The 22,215-nt window shown below is 42.0% G+C and overlaps 1 protein-coding gene across 2 annotated transcripts in view; it reads left to right on the top strand.

Annotated features, from left to right (window-relative positions):
- Positions 1 to 22,215, top strand: part of PTPRT (protein tyrosine phosphatase receptor type T) — a 747,520-nt gene that overhangs the window by 173,334 nt on the left and 551,971 nt on the right. For both annotated transcript variants that reach the window (XM_043495677.1, XM_038369864.2), the window contains exon 2: positions 16,188 to 16,313. In XM_043495677.1, coding sequence (XP_043351612.1) covers positions 16,188 to 16,313 — 126 coding nt within the window. The remainder of the gene's footprint in view (positions 1 to 16,187; positions 16,314 to 22,215) is intronic.

Raw genomic sequence — 22,215 nt, forward strand, 5'->3', positions numbered from 1 at the left:
GGTCAAACGTTTGAAAATCCACTAGTTTTAAAATAAAATTTAACTAAGCCAGGCATCATATCAGTAGATGCATCATTCACTAGTTACATGACTTCTTCAAAATGGCAATTTAGTCAAGGATATACATACAGCTGTCTTGGTGGTTGCATGTTCTGTGTGTGTGTGAATGAAGAAGCATGTAGACAAGCTACTTCAAAGCCTATATGGAAATGGATGTATAGTGCAAAAGCTGAAAGACGCACATTTCATGTTGAATATGAATCTGAAACGAAAATAATACAGATGTGTATGAAGTTCATCTAATGAACCGTGTGCCCATTTCTACTTCATGACTTCCAGAGTTTCATATTGAAATAGATACCATTTTACATAAGCTGAAATGATCAGTTTTGCAAGGATGAGCCAGATAAAAGAGCAAATGTATGTCCCCAGCTGAAGCCATTGTTGTCATTTCCAGTTAAAAAAAAAAATTGAACATCATTTTGCCAGGAGAGACTGTTCCCCACCTCCCCCCCAGTTTTGCTTAAATATAAGCACCTTCTATTGATTTTAGGTACTGAAAACAAAAGGGAGGTCACAATAACTTGTTCTTGATGTCATAAATTCCTCTAATATGGCAGCTCAGTGGATGGAAAGTCCAAACAGAAGAGCTGATTCAGGTTCATGAAATCCTATAGATAGAGGATGTGTCTGAAACTAGGAGGGATTTGTTTGAATTTGACTAGGGGACATGAATATTAGAAACTTCACCCAAAACTGAGGCTTTCAAAGGGGCTTAAGGGAGATGGGTGCTTAAGTCCCCTAGTTCCCTTCTGAAAATTTCAGCCTAAATTTATGGATGGCTTCTGTCATAAATATAAAGGGAAGGCTAACCACCTTTAAATCCCTACTGTCCAGAGGAAAAACCCTTTCACCTGTAAAGGGTTAAGAAGCTAAAAATAACCTTGCTGGCACCTGACCAAAATGACCAATGAGGAGACGAGATACTTTCAAAGCTGGAGGGGGTGGGGAAACAAAGGGTTCTCTTGGTCTGTGTGTGTGTCTTTTGCCGGGACCAGAGCAGGAATGCAGGTCAGAACTCCTGTAAAGGGTTAATAAGCAATCTAGTTAGATTCTGTTTTGTTTAAATGGCTGATAAAATAAGCTGTGCTGAATGGAATGTAAATTCCTGTTCTGTGTCTTTTTGTAACTTAAGGTTTTGCCTAGAGGGATTCTATATGTTTTGAATCTGATTACCCTGTGAGGTATTTACCATCCTGATTTTACAGAGGTGATTCTTTTACTTTTTCTTTAATTAAAATTCTTCTTTTAAGAACCTGATTGCTTTTCATTGTTCTTAAGATCCAAGGGTTTGGGTCTGTGTTCACCTATGCAAATTGGTGAGGATTTTTATCAAGCCTTCCCGAGGAAAGGGGGTGTAGGGCTCGGGAGGATTTTGGGGGGAAAGACATTTCCAAGTGGCCTCTTTCCCGGTTACATTTGTTAGACACTTGGTGGTGGCAGCAATAAAGTCCAGGGACACACGGTAAAATAGTTTGTACCTTGGAAAAGTTTTAACCTAAGCTGGTAAAAATAAGCTTAGGGGATTTTTCATGCAGGTCCCCTCATCTGTACCCTAGAATTCAGAGTGGGGAAGGAACCTTGACAGCTTCCTATTAATAAACCATGCACTAAATGGGTGATTATGACCAATATCAAATTGCTGGGCGTGGAAGACCAGATTTCTGATTGTTGACATTAAACCCTTGTTTGTAAGTGTGGAATGTCATGAATATGCCAATACCTGTGGTATGAGTTTGAGCACATCATTTCCTCATCAAAATAGTCTGAGCAATGTGATGGCCAAAAGAGCTCTTCAGACAGAAAAAAAACCCAAACCTATTAAATTAAGCTAACTATGAAAATAAAATACATATCTAGCCTGGTGGTAGTTCTAGAAACATACCAGGAGGACTGCCTTATCATTGACTCTGGACAATTGAAGAGTTTTACTTCTTACATTCCCTCAGTCACACAAATCTACACTCAATATCTGGCTTAAAAAAAACAAATGAAAGAGAGGCAAACAAAACAAAAAGAAAAGGCAAATTTATTTGAGCATAAGCTTTTGTGTATCCAATGAAGTGAGCTGTAGCTCACGAAAGCTTGTGCTCAAATAAATTTGTTAGTCTCTAAGGTGCCACAAGTACTCCTTTTCTTTTTGCAAATACAGACTAACACGGCTGCTACTCTGAAACCTGTCATTAAACAAAACAAAGTTTATTAGGCAGATAGGCAAACCCTGACCTGATTGACAGCTTGGCAACCAGTCCCCCTGAGAACTGGTGATCACAGCCAGGAGCCAGCAAGAGTCATCACTGCCAAAGAAGAGCCATGATCAAACTTTATCATAAGTGGATGGTCAGAGGTACTGGAGAAGCCATTGAGATTTACTTCAAACATCACAGTGTACTGGATATCTGGAGAAACAGGTGTCTGCTAGATTAATCAAGGAACAAGTAGTGAGGGAGGCAACAGGTATCTGTTTCATTGGGACGATTGCAGACTCCAGGATTGTTGAGATCACCAAGTGCAGAGAGATTGGAGACTCCAGCAATACTTAATTTGTCAAGCCCAAATAACCCAGCCAAAGCTTCAGTATAATTAGCCTAAAATGAGCCATGAATGTGGCCAGAAAACCAGCTAGATACCTATAACACTTAAATAGACTGATCTTGAAACAGAGTTCAAAGTACATCAGAGGATGTAAGAATACATTTCTGGTTACTATTAGGGAATTGATTGCTGATATCTATGTTAAGCCTGTGAGCATGCATCTGAACAGACTCTCATCTGAGTGCTTTTTGCAGCCCATCTCCAGCCCATGTTCTTTCTGAATAGTTATCCCTGGAATTTTCAGAACAGATTAAGAGTGGTTAGGTTACGTCTCAGTCGGAAATGGATATCTAACTACTTTAGGCCCCCTTGAAAATCCCAGCCCCTGGTGTCAAGCTGAAGAGGGCTGGATAGAACACATCAATTCTGTATTTAGAGCACTATTTGAGAATGACGAGCCCTGTCTCCCCCTCCCTAGGTGCTCAGTGTATTCACTGTAGTACCATGGTCATCAAGAGCTGAGTCCAAACCTATATGAACTGGTCCAGCAACAACAAAAACAACCAACCTGTGGAAGTTTGCATTGCTTTTGAAATCCTTTTTGTAGAAATTACTGTATAAAATACATGGTTTCCTGAAGGTGCTTTGATACCATACAAAACCACGAAGTGCTCCCTACTTAGGGTATCTTTCTAGTGCTAATTTAAAATAAATTTAAAAACAAAACTGCCATTATTAATGGCCTTAATATTAACCTATTGCTACCTGGATTGTTCTCCCATTTGATAGCTCTTGAGTTGAATTCCCCTTCTAAAATTTTTGATTTTTGGGAAATCACTGCTACTATAAATGGCTGCTGCTTCTCTAGCTTGTCTAGCTACCTTTTATCCTCTCCAGGAAGTTGGCAGACCTTGTCCCTACCTTGACCCTGCCTCTACTGAAACCTATATTGATGTCTCAGTAACTTCTCATCTTGATTATGGTTCCCATTTTAAAATGAAGAGTAGAGATTATGGAACTAGAAAGAAAAGAATAAAATGCAATCAGATGATTATGTTGCTTTGAGAACTGGGACCACTTAAGACCCATGCTCTCATCACTGCTGGCTTCTATAGCTAGTCAAACTTTTACAACCAAAAATATTGTCAAAAATGCTGATTTGATGAAATTGCAATGTTTTGCAAAGCATTTTTGAAGTTGTCCTTTGAAATGTTTACACAAAATTGGGAAAAAGTGATACCAGAATTTTTGTGTTTGAGGGAAAATTCCCACACACTCCTCCTTATGCCCTTCAAAATAGGAGGCAAGAGAAAATGTTTCACTAAAATAAAATGTTCCTGTTCCATCTCTACAGAACTCCTCATGCCCCATTCTCAGATAGTTGCTCATTAATTTTTTTAAACCTCTTCCCTTAAAAGCCTTGCTATTTGTTTAAGCTATGACTGACGTTACTTTGAATCCAACCCCCCCACTATTGCCAACTTTCGTTCTCCTTGTGAAGTTACTCTTCAAAAAATGAAGACTTCCTTTTGGCATCAGCTCAGTACGTGTTCAGCAAATGGTCCATGAAGATAAACTTACTAACAATACTTTATTTACCTGCCCCAGAAAAGTCCCTCAACTGTGATAGGTAAACAAGTAGAATTATGCAAGATTGAGTTGCCAGTCTATTTTAAAATCTTAGCACTGTTTGCAGGAACAAAGTCCTCTCTGACTTTGGTCACTGGTCCATCAAATCTCATATTTTGTCCTTGCAGTGGCCATGATGTGACCTTTTAGAATGAGATGAATACCTGCCCCTGCCCTATAACACACTTGAGGCCTGAACCAAACGCTTTTAAATTCAGTGGAAATCTTTCTATTGACTTCAATGGGCTTTGTATTTAGCACGTAGCATATCAGTCTGACTCTGTACATCAAAGGGAGAAAAAACATTCATCCTGATGCCAGCAGTCATAGGTACACTCTGGTTTTCTTTTTCTCCCTGAATGGCAGGAGAGGATAATAAGGTCAATTTTCCCATCCCTGGTGGAATCCATCTCGCTTTCTGGATATGGTAAGTCACCTGTGCTCAAGAAAGATATTACCAGAAAGAATACTTTGTTTGGGAACTGGAGATGCAAGTCAGATCTACATTCTGAACATGCCCAAACTTTAGGTATGTTCAGATGTAGGTTTCTGGTTCAGGTCCATCTCTTTGTGGAGTGCCCTAGAATGCATATGCAGTATTCATTACTCTTCCTAGGGGAGGAGACACTGGGCTCCCCTCCAGGGATTAGTCCCATATACACTCTAAGTGACTTAGGTCAATACTGTATGCATAGTTCCAAATTCAGCTCTTCAAAGCCTCTTCTTTATTCTACAGCCTTATGGCCGTCTATGTTGCATGAAGGATACTGTATCAAATATAAGTTGTCTAAAGCCTCTGAAGTGAGTCATGAAATAAATTTATATATATTAAAAACAATAAAAATCTCTTCCAGTAGACGTTATTGCTCTAATAGCCCAAGTGCATCTCTTCTGGCTCTGTGAACATGAGCATGCTGGGAGGAGAAAAGAATTCATGGTCAAAGACAACAATCCTGTTCTTGTTCTAAGAGTCCTACGGTACATCAGCAGTACCTCCCTGCTGCAGGATTCGCCCCTTTCTCTAGCCTCATCCTCTATGCTCTTGTAAAGCTGTGGAGAGCCAAAATCCCATTTTCCTCTAGAGAAAGCTTAACAATTTGTGCTCCAGGTAAATTTTCCCTTCTAGATCTGCTCTGTGCATTCATATACTCTTAATATTTTTTTTAAAAGGGGGAAAAATAAAGTAAATAAGTGTTTATCCCCAAGAGGAAAGACCTGAATCAGGAAGAATGAGACTGCTGATGCTCTTTTTCTTTCTCTTCTGGGGTTGCTACAAGCCCTTGATGAAGAGATGCCCGAGTCAATATTGTTCCTGTGGGCGTTAAGATACGCTGTAGATCCAATGAGCCTTCCCATCAATTTTTAAAATCTCTTTTATAGGTATTGTTTCTATCTGGTGAGTCCATGACTGACATTGGATGACTTTATAAAACATTCGACTAACTGGATTTGTTAAAATAAATAAATCAAACACTAATTGGAATGTGCCCTGCCATTATTTTTGCTTACTGAATTAGATATAATGGCGTGAAATCCTTTTTTATCATATTTGTGCACTTATTTAAATATCCCCCTGGCACACACTTCTGCAAATTCAATTATATATTCAAGAAAGCATCAATTTGTGCAAGGCTGGTTTACATTTAATCTGGGGGCAAGACTCAGTAACTGATGATAGGTCTGCTCAAAATTAATTAGCATCATTCAGATAAACAGTGGCATTGTTACACGCCTGCAGTGTAAAACAAGGGGTTATTTTATCCTTCCTGTATGTGCCATTATTTGCTTCAGTATGACCCCTTTTGAATCAAGGAAGGCTGTTTCATTGCTTGTTTGGATTTCTATTTTTGCTAGCAAGAGGTCACTCGTTGCACATGTTGCATCTGGCCAAGTTGAAATCATCTGTTTCCTTTTCCCCTATCCCACTTTTCAGCCACAATCTCCAGTGTTTCTTTTTAGCTGATTGGAAGAAGGAAGAGGTAGAACCAAAAGCTGCTTTTGCTCTTCCTGAAAGCCTCACCTTTTTTAACACTTGACATGAGCTTTCTGGCTGCATGTGGATATTTTCACCTTGCATGAAATTACTTTGTGGGGTTTAGCCCTGTATCATCATTAATTCTGACTTCCTAAATTCCTCTTTCAGTGTGGTGAATCTAATATTCTTCACTTCTGCTCTTCACTTGTGTAATTAATTTCACTGTGACTGTTAGGGAGATGCTATGTTTCACCTCTGAGCTAATTATACTTCAGTGAAGGGTGACAGTGTGTCTATAGAGGGATCATGCCTGTATGGTCTTATAGACCAATGTATTTAGATGTGGTCAGGGCCGGTGCAAGGATATTTTGCACCCTAGGCGAAACTTCCACCTTGGCCCCCCTCTCTCTCCCTTCCCCTCCCCCCGGAGCATCGCTTATTATAAACTTTCAAAAATGAATACTGCATAATGTGGCATTGTTCATTAGAATTATGAACTTGAAAATTCGGCTTGAAAATGTATTAATTTCATTATTTAGTCTACATATTTTAAGAGAATAAATGGCCTTGGGTCTCCTGCGTGTGGCTAGAGACCCTCCCCCCGATGGATCTGGAAAGGGCTTTTTGAGGATCAGAGTACAGAGCTGGGAGTTGGAATCTGACTTCTATTCTCCACGCTGGCACCAACTCACTGGATGATTTCAGGCAAGTTACTTCCCCGTTCTGGGCTTCGGCTCTCCCCAGCACCGAGGTGTGAAATGGTTCCTTGCTCCTGGGAAGGAAAGTGCAATGCAGGCAGGAGGAGGTTTCTGAAGGCCTGTCTTCCCCACAGGTGTGAGGCAAGGACAGAGTTCCAGCCTCTGTCATGACCATCCTGGTTTCTTTACTCTACCCCCCGCCAATTGCTGCTGAAGCTCCTTACTCAGAGAGCTCTGGCCCAAGGCAGTGTCATTCTGCGCCTGATTTTCAGTGATGCTGAGCACCTGCAGTTCCTCCGATGTCTGTGGGAACTCCAGGGTTCTCAGTACTTCTAAAACTCAGGGCAATTTATTTCGAATGCTGGGCCAGGACTGAGCCTGCAAAGGCAGGTCCATATACACCCTCAATCCACAGCAGATCTCCCGTCAATACAATACAAACAATCAGGAGAATGATGAGGGGCGGTTGGCCCAATTTTGGGAGTGGGGAGGATATGGCCCTAATGTGTCAATAAACTTCTACCTAGTATAGTTACTGGTGCATCTGCTGTCATTCAGTGTGAGAACAAAGATCTCTTGGGTGCTGCAGCCTGCCAAGGGTTCAGCTGCACTTAACCTGAGTTGCTCACACATTTGCAGTGGTTGTGCACCACGCAAATGGTCACCCGTGTTGCATGAAAATCTGGCTCTGATGGTGTCGTAATTAGACTTAACCCTTACTGCTGCATTTCTTAGAGCTGTTGTCCCAGGCTGGCTGCAGACTCAGGCAGACAGAACTGTGTCAGCTAGATGCCCATCACCTTTGGAAGATTTCCTTGTAGCCATAAGGGCTCAAGACAGCCTTGTTTCTTCACTGAAAACTTGCAGTGTGCTGCCCCTGAATCCCAGATTAATACCTTGTGTGGGCAGGTGCAGAGCTCAGGGCTTGAAGACCTCTGGTCTAATGGTCTGAGCCAGCACAGAACTAGAAACCTTGATCTCCTGTGTTCAAAACAAGACTCTGACAATGACTTCCCGGGTGACCTTGGACTAGTCACGTCCTGTTCTCTGCCTCAGTTTCCCCAAAAGGGGCTCTATTTACCTGATCCACAGGACTGCAGGGATGGATGGGGATGAAGTCTTGGAAGGTGGCATGTGCTGAGGACAGTTACACTTTTGCAGCTCTTTAACCCTGTATCCTCTGGCAGGGCCATGATCCACACCCGTAGGTCTCCTCTTCCTTTCCCCCACCCTCCCTCCCGCTGCTGCATTGCTGTCAATAGGGCCAGCTGCAGGCGGGCTGATGTCTCCCGCTCCGATCTGCAGCTGGCAGCCCTTGGGCAGCAGCCACTGCTGCGGCAGGGGGTCCGGAACTGCCAGAGCCAGAGGGAGCAGGCTAGGGAGCAATGCGGTGGCTCAGGGAGGAGGCGGCTCCAGGCTGGGGAGTGGTGCGGGTGGGCAGTGATGTGGGGTGAGGCGGAGGGGCCCGCCGTTGCAGAGGACGCCTGCAGAGGTAGGTGCTAATGTGGCTGCAAGCAGCCTGTCCCTCCGCCGCGAGCAATAGTGTAAAAAAAAAATTGGGGGCACCGCTTTTTGGCACCCCCAAATCTTGGCACCCTAGGCGTTCGCCTAGTGGTTACAGTGGCTCTGGACATGGCTACTTTGGTGCTTACACAAATGGCCTGGTTTTCAGAAGTGCTGAGTGTTCAGAACTCCCACTGACACCTGTATAAATCAGGGCTGAATTTGGTCTGCAGCCTGCATTTCCATGGAAGAGTCCTAATCTGTTACTCTCTCCCCTCCTCCCCCCCACATCACCCCTATTGTCTGGGAAACCCAGACATATTATTCCTTCTGTGGTATAATGCTGAAACCCACCAGGAGGCAGGTTTGTTTGTTGCCAAGGGATTTAACCTGCAGATAGTGGGTTGGCGCATGCTGTGGCAACTCCATGAACCACTCATGTCAGCACCATGTCTGTGCTCATCTACCAGAACTTTAAAAAAAGTCATCTTATTCTCAATTATTTGAAATAATGGAAACGTACTGTATAACAGGTTTATTTCCTTTGCTTACACGCACATATTCAAGACCACTTCTATTGGGGAAGTAAACAAAACCTCACAACATAATAAGAATAAAATGTTTTTATATAGCACTTTTCACTAGTAAACTCTGTTTTAACAAAGGAAGTAAGCATCATTATCCCCGTTTTACAGGGTGTTAACTGAGGCAAAGAAACAGGAAGTGACTCACCCAAGGTCACCCAGCAGCCAATGGCCAAGCCAGGAATAGATCCCAGTCAACTGTTCTTTCCACTAGGTCACCTGCCTCTACTCTCCCAGTACATTATTCCAAGCCTCCCTCCTTCCCCATGACCCAAGAGGTCTTTTCCCTTTAGGACAGGTATTTTGAGGGTCTGATTCTATTCTGAGGATTGACCACAGGAAAATTCTTACTCAGAGCTGCTTCCTGTCTGTAATATCCACCACTGTAGTTACAAAAGTTAGTTTACTGATTGTTGGGACTATAAAGCCAACACCAGTAGGAGAGCGTGAGCTGGACTGTTTTGTCAAATGCAATGCAGTTATAGAGCTGTCACTGGAGGCATAAGTTGAATGCTCTTAGATTGTATTGGCATAATTGAGGATATTATTTAGCGTGTGAAATTTTTATTTCAAGTGATTCAATGGGAAATGAAAGCCAGTTAGATTCCAATCCCAGGTTGAATGTGCAGGGCTGGCAGTTAGAAAAAGACATTTGTACTTGTAAAGAACATATTTAATCTGGAATTACTGATGCAAAAACATCATACCACTTTCCATTCATGCTTCAAAGACCTGAGTTGCATGTAGTGCCACTCTCTTTCAAAGAAGTGAAACCAACCTCCTCCCATCCCGCCCTGCCCACCTCTAACATGCAGATCTAAACTAGGACTGCTACAACTATTAAATACTGCAGTGTTCTATGGTGACTGGCCATTCTAGCACCCATCTCCTCATTCTCTGGCTGCTGGATTGCCCTCACCCTTTCATTAAGTGGATTCTCCTTTCCTCCTTTTGTTTCAGTGGGGGTACCAGAAGGCTCTGTCCTTGCTTTCCTCCTCTTCTCCCTTTACAAGCCATATCTGTGTAGTTTAGTCACAGAAATAGTTCTATCAACTTTGTGCTGATCACTCACAAAGCTTCTTTTTTTTTTGTTACCTGAAATCTGCTTCTTCCTTCCAAACCAAAACCACAGCCTGTTTTTCTGACTTCTCTTGGATGTTAAACTGAAATTTAAACTTAAATGGCCAAAGTGGAACCTTGTGATCTCTTGCCCGACAGCCCTCTACTCTCTATTCTCTCACATACTGGACACCACCAACCTCCATTACTCAGATCCATAGTCTTTGCTCCATCTTTGACCTTGCCCTGTTTTGACCCACACATTCAGGCTGTCTGTCTTGCCGTTCCTTCCTGTGGAAGTTCTCCAAGATCCAATCTATCTTCTCTACCCATACTGCCAATCTCTTGTCCAAGCCCTAATCTTGTACATTTTTTACCGTAATATCCTCCGGCTTCATTGCCTGGAAATTCACCCTGTAAAGGCCATTCAAGATGCTGTGACTGCTAAATTAATCTTCCTAGCTCATTGTTATGTTATCCATCTTTTCGAATCCCTGCAGGAGCATCCACCTCTTCAAACACAAATGTCTTATCACCCTTACCTATTCAACGAGCACTTTCAAGCTTCCTCTCAAACTGCTGTTTATGAGTGGAAAAGTTGCCAAAATTTCTGAGAAGTCATAACCTTATCCTCCTTGGAGTTCCTCCTCAAATTCACCTCTTCCACAATGCATACAGTCAGATACAACCTGATCATGACAAGGCAGGTAGGCAAGTTGGAATTATTGCTCCTGTTGAGTAAAACTTGCACACATCCTGTTTTGCACCTTCTCCCATCCTCCCTTCCCTCCCTCCCTCACCTCTTTCATTTGTCTTATCTCCATGCTGTCTTTTTGCATTTTGGGGCAGAAACTGTCTTTTTTTTTTTTTTGGTATGTATTTGTACAGCACCTGATAAAATAGGGTCTATGCTGATTGAGGGATCTAGGCAAAATTGAAATAACAGTCTAGCAACACCACTGCTATTTTAACATTTCACTCAGCTTGGGCAGTGAAATGAGACTGGTAAGTTTCTCCTTGTGCTCCTCTTTTGCTAGCCCGGTACTGCTGTGTTTGAGGTGCCCTATGCTATAGGAGAATTTTAATTACTCCCCCTCCCCCATCAAAAGAAAAAGTAATTGGTTCATGTTAGATTTTGTAGATTTTTTTAATTTATTTATTTACAAAACATTTTGCCCCTTAAGATACTTTGGTCCTTAAACAGGATAATGAAATAATAAAAAATAATGGATTGATGCTTGTTATAGTCTGTCATCAAGATCAACGAAGATGAAAATCAACAAGATGAAATGCAAGAAAGATAAGTGCAAAGTACTATGCTTAGGAAGAAAAAATCAAGGAAGGAAGGAGTCAGGGAACATCTCTATGCAACTAATTCTCCCAGATGAGGTAGGGTACAACTGGCGGGTTGTCTTGCAGAACAAGTTAATATGGTTCTGAATAGCACTGGGTTGCTCTACAGAGGTGTCAGAGGAGCACAGCTGACTGAAAGACAAAGTCAGCATAGCAACAGAGCTAGTCTCGCTTGCCTGTGTGATAGAGAAAGCCAAACAGTGCAGAGTCAATGTTACCATGGGTAAGGCCTAGAATCCATGGGGCGTTCTAATGGATTCATTGCTGATGCATATTTGGCAGGCCAAGTAGGGCGTGGGTTCCGAGAAGGGGATGTGTACGGGGGCAATGTAACTGAGACAAGTTAAGTATCCTCGCACCTTCTTGTCAACTGTCTAAGTGGGCCATCTTGATTATCACTTCAAAAGTTTTTTTTTTTCTCCTGCTGATAATAGTCATCTTAACTAATTAGCCTCTCACAGTTTGTATGGCAACTTCCAACTTATCTGTATGTGTGTGTGTGTATATATATATGAGCATAAGCTTTCGTGGGCAAGAGCCCCCTTCATTGGATGCATAGAATGGAACATATAGTAAGAAGATTTATATATATAAAAATCTTCTTACTATATGATCCATTCTATGCATCCAATGAAGTGGGCTCTTGCCCACGAAAGCTTATGCTCTAATAAATTTGTTAGTCTCTAAGGTGCCACAAGTACTCCTGTTCTTCATGAGACAAAATAGTGATTCTCTAATAAAATGGGAATTCTCCATCAGGACCACGTCAGGGCTGGCCTCTGCTTGACCCTTCTGCAGTTTACAGCTGTCAGGTAGATGCTGCACAACTTTAGCCTTTCCTAAAATTCAAATCTGTTCCTCTTGCATACCTCTATGCAGATGAGAAATATGGCTCTTCGTTTACTCATCATTAATAGTTAATTTTGCAGCTACATCTAAGTTATTCTCTCCGTTATTCTTTCGTGTTGAAGGGTTCACATGTTTCCTATTTTCATGTTACCTTTTCAGTGGGAGAATGGTTGGTTTGTAAAATGCCTGCCCACCTCTTCTGGTATATAGAAAGAGAAGAAGTTCAGTTGAGGGAGATCTGGGAATTGCTGTAATGAACCAGAACAGATGTAGCATTCCCAGAGAGAGAACCTTGATGATTACAAAGATATTATTCTGTTGAATGTGGAGTCCTTGTATGAACAAATTGCCTATTTGTTCATAGAAATCTAAGTAATGAAAACACTTTTTGCCTAAATAGAATATATATATATATATATTATAATATATATATAATATATTGTGAGTCATGATCTGTAGGCCAGCTAGAAGCCTCCTCTTCATAAATTCATTCCCAGCATTTCATTTTGCAATGCTGGCTAGTGCTCGTAAAATACCACACACATTATTTGTGTTCAGGCATGGCAAGGTCATTCCCTTATTCATGGGGGTCTCTTTATTCACAAGTGTTCAGACAGCTGCCCATTTATTATGGCAGTTAGCCAATTCCAAGAATTTTATAGATTGCATTATAAATGATCATTCAGCCAAATGTTTGCACTGGATCATCTGCTATTTGCTTTTGTTTTTGTTAACTATTTCCTGTTTGTTGTTCTCTCATTTTTAAAAAGTTTCAGTCCATCAGGGAGCAGAAATATTTGTGACTTAAATGACGAGTAACAACATGCCACAACAACAGAATGCAAATAATCCAAGTGAACAGTTTGGAACTGTTCAAAGAGGAAGGCTGGACTTGTGTACATGGCACCAGACTGAGATTTTGGAGATCTGGTTCTGTTCCTGGCACTGCCACCTAGGGGTGAGCATTAAGAGAAGCTAGTTTGCTGGAGCTGTGAGCATGCCATGTGCCAACAGCTTCATAAGTGAATAGAGATCAAGGACGGCATAAAGACACAATATGATAAGAAAACTATATTTTCTATAAAAGATAGAGAAATCGGAAATCCATAACTTACATTATTTTTATTGACAGGTTTCAGAGTAGCAGCCGGTTTAGTCTGTATCCCTAAAAAGAAAATGAGTAATTGTGGCACCTTAGAGACTAACAAATTTATTAGAGCATAAGCTTTCGTGAGCTACAGCTCACTTCATTGGATGCATATAGTGGGGAGATTTTATATACACAGAGAACATGAAACAATGGGTGTTACCATACAGACTGTTACAAGAGTGATCAGGAAAGGTGAGCTATTACCAGCGCGGGGGATGGGGGGACCTTTGTAGTGATAATCAAGGTGGGCCATTTCCAGCACTTTACAAGAACAGTATGAGGGGAAATAGTTTTACTTTGTGTAATGACACATCCACTCCCAGTTTTTATTCAAGCCTAAATTAATTGTATCCAGTTTGCAAATTAATTCCAATTCAGCACTTTCTCGTTGGAGTCTGTTTTTGAAGGTTTTTTGTTGAAGAATTGCCACTTTTAGGTCTGTAATTGAGTGACTGGAGAGATTGAAGTGTTCTCCGACTGGTTTTTGAATGTTATAATTCTTGACATCTGATTCGTGTCCATTTATTCTTTTATGTAGAGACGGTCCAGTTTGGCCAATGTACATGGCAGAGGGGCATTGCTGGCACATGATAGAATATATCACATTGGTAGATGCGCATGTGAACGAGCCTCTGATAGTGTGGCTGATGTGATTAGGCCCTATGATGGTGTCCCCTGAATAGATATGTGGACACAGTTGGCATCAGGCTTTGTGGCAAGGATAGGTTCCTGGGTTAATGTTTTTGTTGTGTGGTGTATGGCTGCTGGTGCGTGTTTGCTTCAGGTTGGGGGGCTGTCTGTAAGCAAGGACTGGCCTGTCTCCCAAGATCTGTGAGAGTGATGGGTTCCTTCAGGATAGGTTGTAGATCCTTGATGATGCGATGGAGAGGTTTTAGGGGGCTGAAGGTGATGGCTAGTGGCGTTCTGTTATTTGTTGGGCCTGTCCTGCAGTAGGTGACTTCTGGGTATTCTTCTGGCTCTGTCAATCTGTTTCTTCACTTCAGCAGGTGGGTATTGTAGTTGTAGGAATGCATGATAGAGATCTTGTAGGTGCTTGTCTCTGTCTGAGGGGTTGGAGCAAATGCGGTTGTATCGTAGAGCTTGGCTGTAGACAATGGATCATGTGGTGTGGTCTGGATGAAAGCTGGAGGCATATAGGTAAGTATAGCAGTCAGTAGGTTTCCGGTATATGTTGGTGGTCATGTCATCATCGCTTATTAGCACCGTAGTGTCCAGGAAGTGGATCTCTTGTGCTCGAATAAATTTGTTAGTCTCTAAAGTGCCACAAGTACTCCTTTTATTATTTTATTCAAATGCAAAATTTGAAATGGATTCTTCTGAAGGTTACCCCCAAAGAAAAGTTAATTCATGCTGTGAGGTTTATGACATGGAGTTTTCTGGTGAAGGAAGTTTCATGCTGGTTTATTCCCCTGCTGGTGTTTGTTTAAATAGAAATTGATCTGTTTCCTCTAATCTCTTCCCCTTGCCATGATGCTGAGTAATTATCTCCTCACCTTGTTGGCCTTATACTGCTATTTACCTTCTGTGTAAATTGCATTCCCATTTTCTCTTAATGTACCTTCAAAATACCTTCCAGAAACCACATTCCTTTGTCTTGGGTGGGGTAACTTTAGCCCTGCGTGGCAGACACACTTTGATAGCATAATGTCGAATATGTATGTAATTTTGAATTTGTCCTCCATTCATGATGCAATAATTAAGGCTGCGACTTTGTCACAGAAGTCACGGATTCTGGATTCCTCCCCCAGCACCAGTGGGGCCCCTGGGCAGCCCCCGCCCCACCCCCAAGTTTTATTCACTGGTTTTAGTAAAAGTTGTGGACAGGTCACGGGCCGTGAATTTTGTTTACTGCCTGTGACCTGTCCATGACTTTTACTAAAAATATCCGTGACTAAAATGTAGCCTTAACAATAATATCAATGATCAGTATGTTAGCTTTCTACTGATCTTACATGGCACCTTCTAGATACAGGTTATGACAATAGAGAGCTGGAATACATTGAATGGGTCGGACCAGCTGAAACTCACTACCAGATAACAGTGAGTCCCTTGCCCTCTTGCACTGGGGCTGGGTTAAGGTCACAGTATGCTGCAACAACTGTCCCTTCTATGCTGCAGCAAGGTATTATACTGTGCCATGGTAAGGGTTGACTTAATGGGCCCCACTATACGAATTGTCACTTCTGGTATTGGGTTAAACAATTGGCTCATCACATCCTTACCTATGGCACTAGAAAGTTAAAAGGTAAGTAAATGTGAGAGATGTGGTCTTGAAATCATCTGTTAACCTTGCACTACTGAATGTTTAAAACTGTAATGAAGGGAGGGCATGACAGTTTGCACAGTGAAGCGATGGTTAACATTTGCCATATGAATTTCTACTCTTCCCTCCTATCTGAACATCTGGTTTTCAAGCTCTGTAGCTAGGAAACAGTTACTGTGGTTCAGACCTGTATCCTCATGCTCATGCCTGAAATGCCAGACTGCTGTTTAAATTCTTAAGTCATGAGGCTGAACTAAGGTAACAGCAATCTAACTAACAGCAGCACAATCAGAGAGAGAAAATAAGATTTACCACCCCACACCATAAAAAAAAGAGTGGTGTTTGATATCCAGAAGTCATTCCGGATACGCTAAAGCAAATACAGAAATCTAATATGCCAGACATTCATTTTGTTTTTGTTTTCTTTCCAGAGTTTATATAAAAAGCACTGATGTAAATGAAATAACATAATGAGACAGAAGTATTTATTCAGCTCTCTTGCCCTCAGGTGGTTGTTCCTTTGATGAACACTACAGTAACTGTGGTTATAGCGTGGCACTGGGGACCAATGGATTTACCTGGGAGCAGCTCAACACTTGGGAAAAGCCAACGATGGATCCAGCTGTCCCGACTGGTAAGTATGGAGCATGCAGGACAGGGAAGGCCATTGACCGAATGTTCGTATTTGGATGGGATTCCCTGTGAGAATTTTCCACATGTGAGCTCTGTGCTGACTTGTATGGGTTGGAATTCATCAATTATATGCAACTGGCTTTTGTGTTAAAAATAACCAAGTAGAGAAATGCATAACAATTAGAAATGGGGAAAAAGCTGGGGCAATTTGGCACAACCGAGACATTTGGCATTTTTTTTTGTCAGACCATGAGTGAAGTGTGTTGGATCCATTTCATTTCAACCCTCAGTTGCGGAGAGAGGTGAGTTTCAGAAAAAATGATCCAGGGTTGGTCAGTCTTTGGACTTGATCCGGAGAGATGCAAAGTGCTTTTTTCCCCAGTTGCAGCCAGGGGAGATGAAAGTGCTGAGCATGTCACTGGACGTGCTCAACACATTGTAGGATCAGTCTCTTTGGGAAGTTCAGGGATGTCACACTTTCTAACAGCTCATTACACTTTAACTTCAGTGCTGTGAATTAGCAATGTGGTGTTTGGGTATACAGTATAAAGGTGACAAATGCTGGGTCCCTGTGAAGGATGAGAGTATTCTAGTGGGATAAACTGGACCTGGACCCACCTGACTAGCCCTGGGTTCCAGGAGACAAATTATGTTCCAGTATTTGAGAATGTCAGCAGAGATAGAGACTAATAACATAAGTTAATGATTTATCAGTGGGTACAGGCATCCAAGTCCTCTGTTTTCGAGGACATTTAAACTGGAAGTTCTTCTCTGGAAAGTTGTCTGATGCTTCAGCATCACTCCCAGAAATACTGCTTCCTCTTGGCAGTTAGAATTTGGTAAACTGGGCTGTCAAATAAGTTATTTCCCAGGGAATAGTGATTTTGGGGTGTTCAAGTTGACACTTAAAGGTACCTGATTTTCAGGGAGTGTTCGGCAGCCACCTTCTGAAAATCAGCCATGTTATATGTGTAACATTTGATACCCAAAATCACTGATCACTTTTGATGATTTGGTCTCTGATCCATTTTGCCAACAGAAGAAGTCATTGTTTCCACTTACTGCATTGTATTTGACAAGGTAAGCATGAGAACATTGGGAAAACTAATCCAGAATGTTGTCCAATTGAGGGATTTTTATCCCTGCAGTGATTAGAATGAGGGAGACCACAGCTCCCACTCCTCTGCTAGAGGAAGAGTAAGGTCCCCAACAGCTCCTTTTTTGGCTGGTATAGTCATAGCTCCTCATCGTGTTTCAGTCTACTTCAGTCACTGGTGTTGAGGCCAATTCTCATCTCTGTACACAGTTGTTGTCATTAGAAAGTAAACATGCCACAGCAACCACAATGACTGAGCAACTCCTCCATTGCTTCCAGTTTTCAGTTATGCCCTGGTTGCGCCTTGTTTTCAGTTTAGATTGGAAGCGGTCTTTTAGTGTCTGTACAGCACTCACACACCTGATCTTGGCATGCTACTGTAGTACAAATAAATTGTGATACCAGATACAGCAGTTTTCCCATTCCAACTGCAAGGAAAATATTGTTGTATTTTGGATATGACTGTGCATAATTGTTAGTAAAAGTAGTTAGTAACTGTCTCCTGGGTAAGCATGCTATGCAATCATGCAGGACCTATTTTCAATCTTGGACACTTAGGCTTTGACACCCTAAGTAGGACATCTTGTTCTGTACTCATGCTGGAAAAGTTGGGCCAAGTATCTCTTTATATACAGACTTACACACATTGGGGACCTGTATCAATCCATTTATAGATAAATAACCTGAATGGTGCATGCATGTCCATGTACAAACAAACTAACCTGTACTACACCATGGTATTTTGAATAGCAGAAGAAAAATTAGTACTATACCATTCACAAAAAGAAAAGGAGTACTTGTGGCACCTTAGAGACTAACATTTGAGGTAAGCTTTTGTGAGCTACAGCTCACTTCATCAGATGCATTGGTGGAAAATACAGTGGGGAGATTTATATACACACACAGAGAACATGAAACATGGGTTTTATCATACACACTGTAAGGAGAGTGATCACTTAAGAAATAGTTTTTAAGTCCTTGATTACAGACAGCCCCCAACCTGAAGCAAATACTCACCAGCAACACACCACACAACAGAACTACTAACCCAGGAACCTATCCTTGCAAACAAAGCCCATTGCCAACTCTGTCCACATATCTATTCAGGGGACACCATGATAGGGCCTAATCACATCAGCCACACTATAAGAGGCTCCCATATCTACAGTGGTGCTACACCTTGCCACCGCATGAGGTGGACATAAAAAAGCATTGTATTTTGGGCCATATCCTAGCTTTACAGCAGGAAGTACACATTGTGTAATCTTTGGAGGCATCCAGAGTCCATGGAAAGAGTGACTTTACCAGACTGGTACAAGTTCCCCTATAGTTCATCAATAGTACTTTGTATGTCCACTCATGCGATGGCAAAGTGTAGCACCACTGTAGTTGAGCCTGCAGCAACATTTCTGTGATTAATACTGTTTTATGTACATTCTGTGTCTGGTTTCCCGAACACCAGCAGGCCCCACTGATTTCACCTGGAGCTGTGAGTGCTCTTCTGAAACAGATGCTTAATCTATTGTGCTTTTTATTCCATGCTGACACTCTGCTACAAGGGTCCCATCCAAAGACAACTTTCTGTCTTTATTCTTGGAATCAAAATGCCCCAAAAGATTCAAATGTTCCATCATCAACGTTAAAGATTTTTGACATTTTATTTTTGGTCATTACTATCAAATATATTGTTTGCCATGAATTCTGTGATAAATTGCCCAAGACTGGAAACAAAGGACTACGTTAATTGAGAATTAAGACCCCAGATGTTGGTTGTGTTTTATTAAGTAAATAAACGTTATCTTTTAAAAATCTGACTGAGATAAGTCATGGGCTACCCATCCTCTGATTTAGGTAGGACTTCTAGTCCATCTCCTTGTATAGTAGCAGGAGAGATTATAACAAAATCTTCCTTAACAGATGGATGTCTAATCAAGCCTTAATATCCCCAGTGAGGGGGATTTTGCTGCCTTTTTGCAACTTGTTCCATGACTATTTGAGTTATAAATTTTTCCTACTTCTTACCCTGAATTTTCAATTTGTGGCTCCATCACATTATTTCTTGTTCTGTTCTTGTTGACTAGTACGAATAATCAGTTGATGCCCTCTTCACAACCTCCCTTTATGTTCTATAGACAGTTAAGCCTCCATTTCTCAGGATTCAATGTGACCCAGTCCTTTTAATCTTTCCTCACAGTATGTCTTATTTCTCTCCCTACACCCCAAGCCTGTTTTCATTGCTCTTGCTTTCCTCTCCACTCTCTCCAGTGTATGCAATGTCGTTTTGGAATTGTTGCCCAAAACTGAACCTTGTTTACCATGCATTGATTCAATAATCCATAGGGAGAAGTACTGGCAGGACAATGGTTTCAACTCTATTCTGCATGCACTGGTCACAGAAAACAAGCCTATTCTATTGCTTTCCTTCTCTTCCAATGCAGGGTGACATGCAGTCTCTGCCCCCTCCAACCTCTCTCTTCCTCTTAAGTAACAGTATTAGATGGTGCTGGAGGAATACAGTCCTTGAGCTTATGAGATGCATGTATACACCTCTCTGTGTGTGTTTCTTAGAGGCAAACGTTTGTGTATAAAAAAAAAAAAAAAAAACAAAAAAGTGTCCTGCATTATTGTCAGCCAGGCAAAAATAAAAACCTTTTACCAGACTGCGACACTTGCAGCATTCCCAGCACCTTGGACATGTCTGGCCCAGTAGCTGCTGAATCATCAATAATGAAAGTATTTAACATTTTGTGGGTTCAAAGCGCTTTACAAGCATTAACTAATTAACTCCAGTGAAAACCTAACCAGGGCTTATTAGAGTGCAGTAATTACTTTAATTGTATTACGTACGATTCCACCAAGAATACAAAATCAATATGGCATGCACTTTTTGCAGCAGTGTCACATTGTTGACACTGATTAAGTGTTAGATTTGCTACCCCCGGTTCGTTCTGTGGAGCCATTACATTCTCCTTTGAGTGATTATGTACATATACATTCCAGTACTGGTGTGTGTGCATCCAATGCACATGAGTCGGAGACTTTTGCCAGCAGTACCACTAGGTGGCAAGTGCCCCATATCTCTCTGTGTGCCCATCTGAGGGCATAAATGGGACAAGTCTGCCACCTTCCTCTCAGTTCCTTCTCACTGCCTGTTACAAAAGCTGGAGTTCCGCATGGTGTTTCCTTCAATTAGCCAGCGTTTCAAAATTTCCCCATCAGGACTAAAAATCAGAGGGATTTATGCCTGAAAGTTCGCCTTCTGAAAGAGGCGTTACATCCCATGTCAGAACTGAGTCCCGACCATGATATAGCGGATTCTGAATCCTTGACAAGCACCCCTCCAGCTCCCTGCAGTTCAAAGTGCAGGTTTGATGCTGACAAGCACTTAAAGCCTTGGTCTTCTCCTAAAAAGACTTTCAGTAAGTCCTCTGGTACCTTTTCAATGCACCACAGACAGCATTCACCAGGCCCATCTGAGGTTTCACTGTAGACTCAAAAAGAAAAGGAGTACTTGTGGCACCTTAGAGACTAACAAATTTATTTGAGCATAAGCTTTCGTGAGCTACAGCTCACTTCATCGGATGCTGTAGCTCATGAAAACTTATGCTCAAATAAATTAGTTAGTCTCTAAGGTGCCAAAAGTACTCCTTTCTTTTTGTGAATACAGACTAACACGGCTGCTATTCTGAAAACTGTAGACTCAGGCTCCTTCGGGGCTATCAAGACCAGTGTCTTCACCTTTACCAGATCCTTCTTCATCGTTCCAGTCAATCCAGTCTATTTCAGCACCGCCAGATGAACACTTTTACCTTTTTTGGTGTTCTCCACTCTGTGGGCTTTCTGCTTGCAAAAGATCTTTTTTGTCTCCTCCTACTAGACTCTCCATTGCTACAATCAACTTTGGTTAGGGGAACTTCAGTGTCTGCAGAACGCCTGTATGAGCAGCACCTTTGGTGCACTTGTGTTGCTGGCACCTTTGGCATCTTCAGCAGACAGCAGCATGTCTCTGCACCAGCATGCCAGCAGCGCTCACCTCATTGGCATGCTGACTGCTTCGACCTTTGCTTTTTTTGGATCCCTGGGTGTCTCCCCTACCCAGATCACCTCAAAACAATAAGGGACTCTCCTCCCTTTTCTGAAGAAACTTATATTTCTTCTTTGAACTCTGAAATGGGGAATCTGCATCACCTTCATGATCTTTTAAATCCTCTTAGATCTTGTACCAGGTTACAGGTCCTAAGGATCAGGACTGGTTTTCTAATAAAGACACACCAGTATGGTGTCCCTCACTATGGGTGTCTCAGACATTGCAGTATCCCCCATGGCCTTATTGGTCTTGGGTTCGCCATCACAATCACAGTCTAGGAGGTGGTCCCCCTCGGGTTCAGGATTCTGCCATCATTCCACCACCCACTGAATTGGACCCTGTGGAGGAAGGAGAAATAATGGAGGAACCCCTAGACATTGCCCCCTGTAATTTCATCATCTTGTCCAAGTGAAGCCATCACCCAGAATTGACATCTGCCCTCCAGGGGACTTCAGTGTCTTTCAAGACGTGATTAGGAGAATGGCCACTTCTCAGCCTGAGCTCTTAGGGCTTGTGCAAGAAACCCTGCACAGCTTCTGTGGTGTTGTACAGATCCCTAGCCTGGGAAGGTTTGTCCACTCCATTAATGAAGCTTTGCTAGAGCTGGTGAAAAGTCTTTGACCTACCCCAACCTCTGTACCGCCTATGGCCAAGTTATCGAGTCCTTCAGCAGCACTTTGATTTTTAACCAATAGTGTCTGATATCTTGGTGGTTACGGC

This window comes from Dermochelys coriacea, chromosome 13, assembly GCF_009764565.3.
Source record: "Dermochelys coriacea isolate rDerCor1 chromosome 13, rDerCor1.pri.v4, whole genome shotgun sequence".
In the NCBI taxonomy this organism is placed as follows: domain Eukaryota; kingdom Metazoa; phylum Chordata; order Testudines; family Dermochelyidae; genus Dermochelys; species Dermochelys coriacea.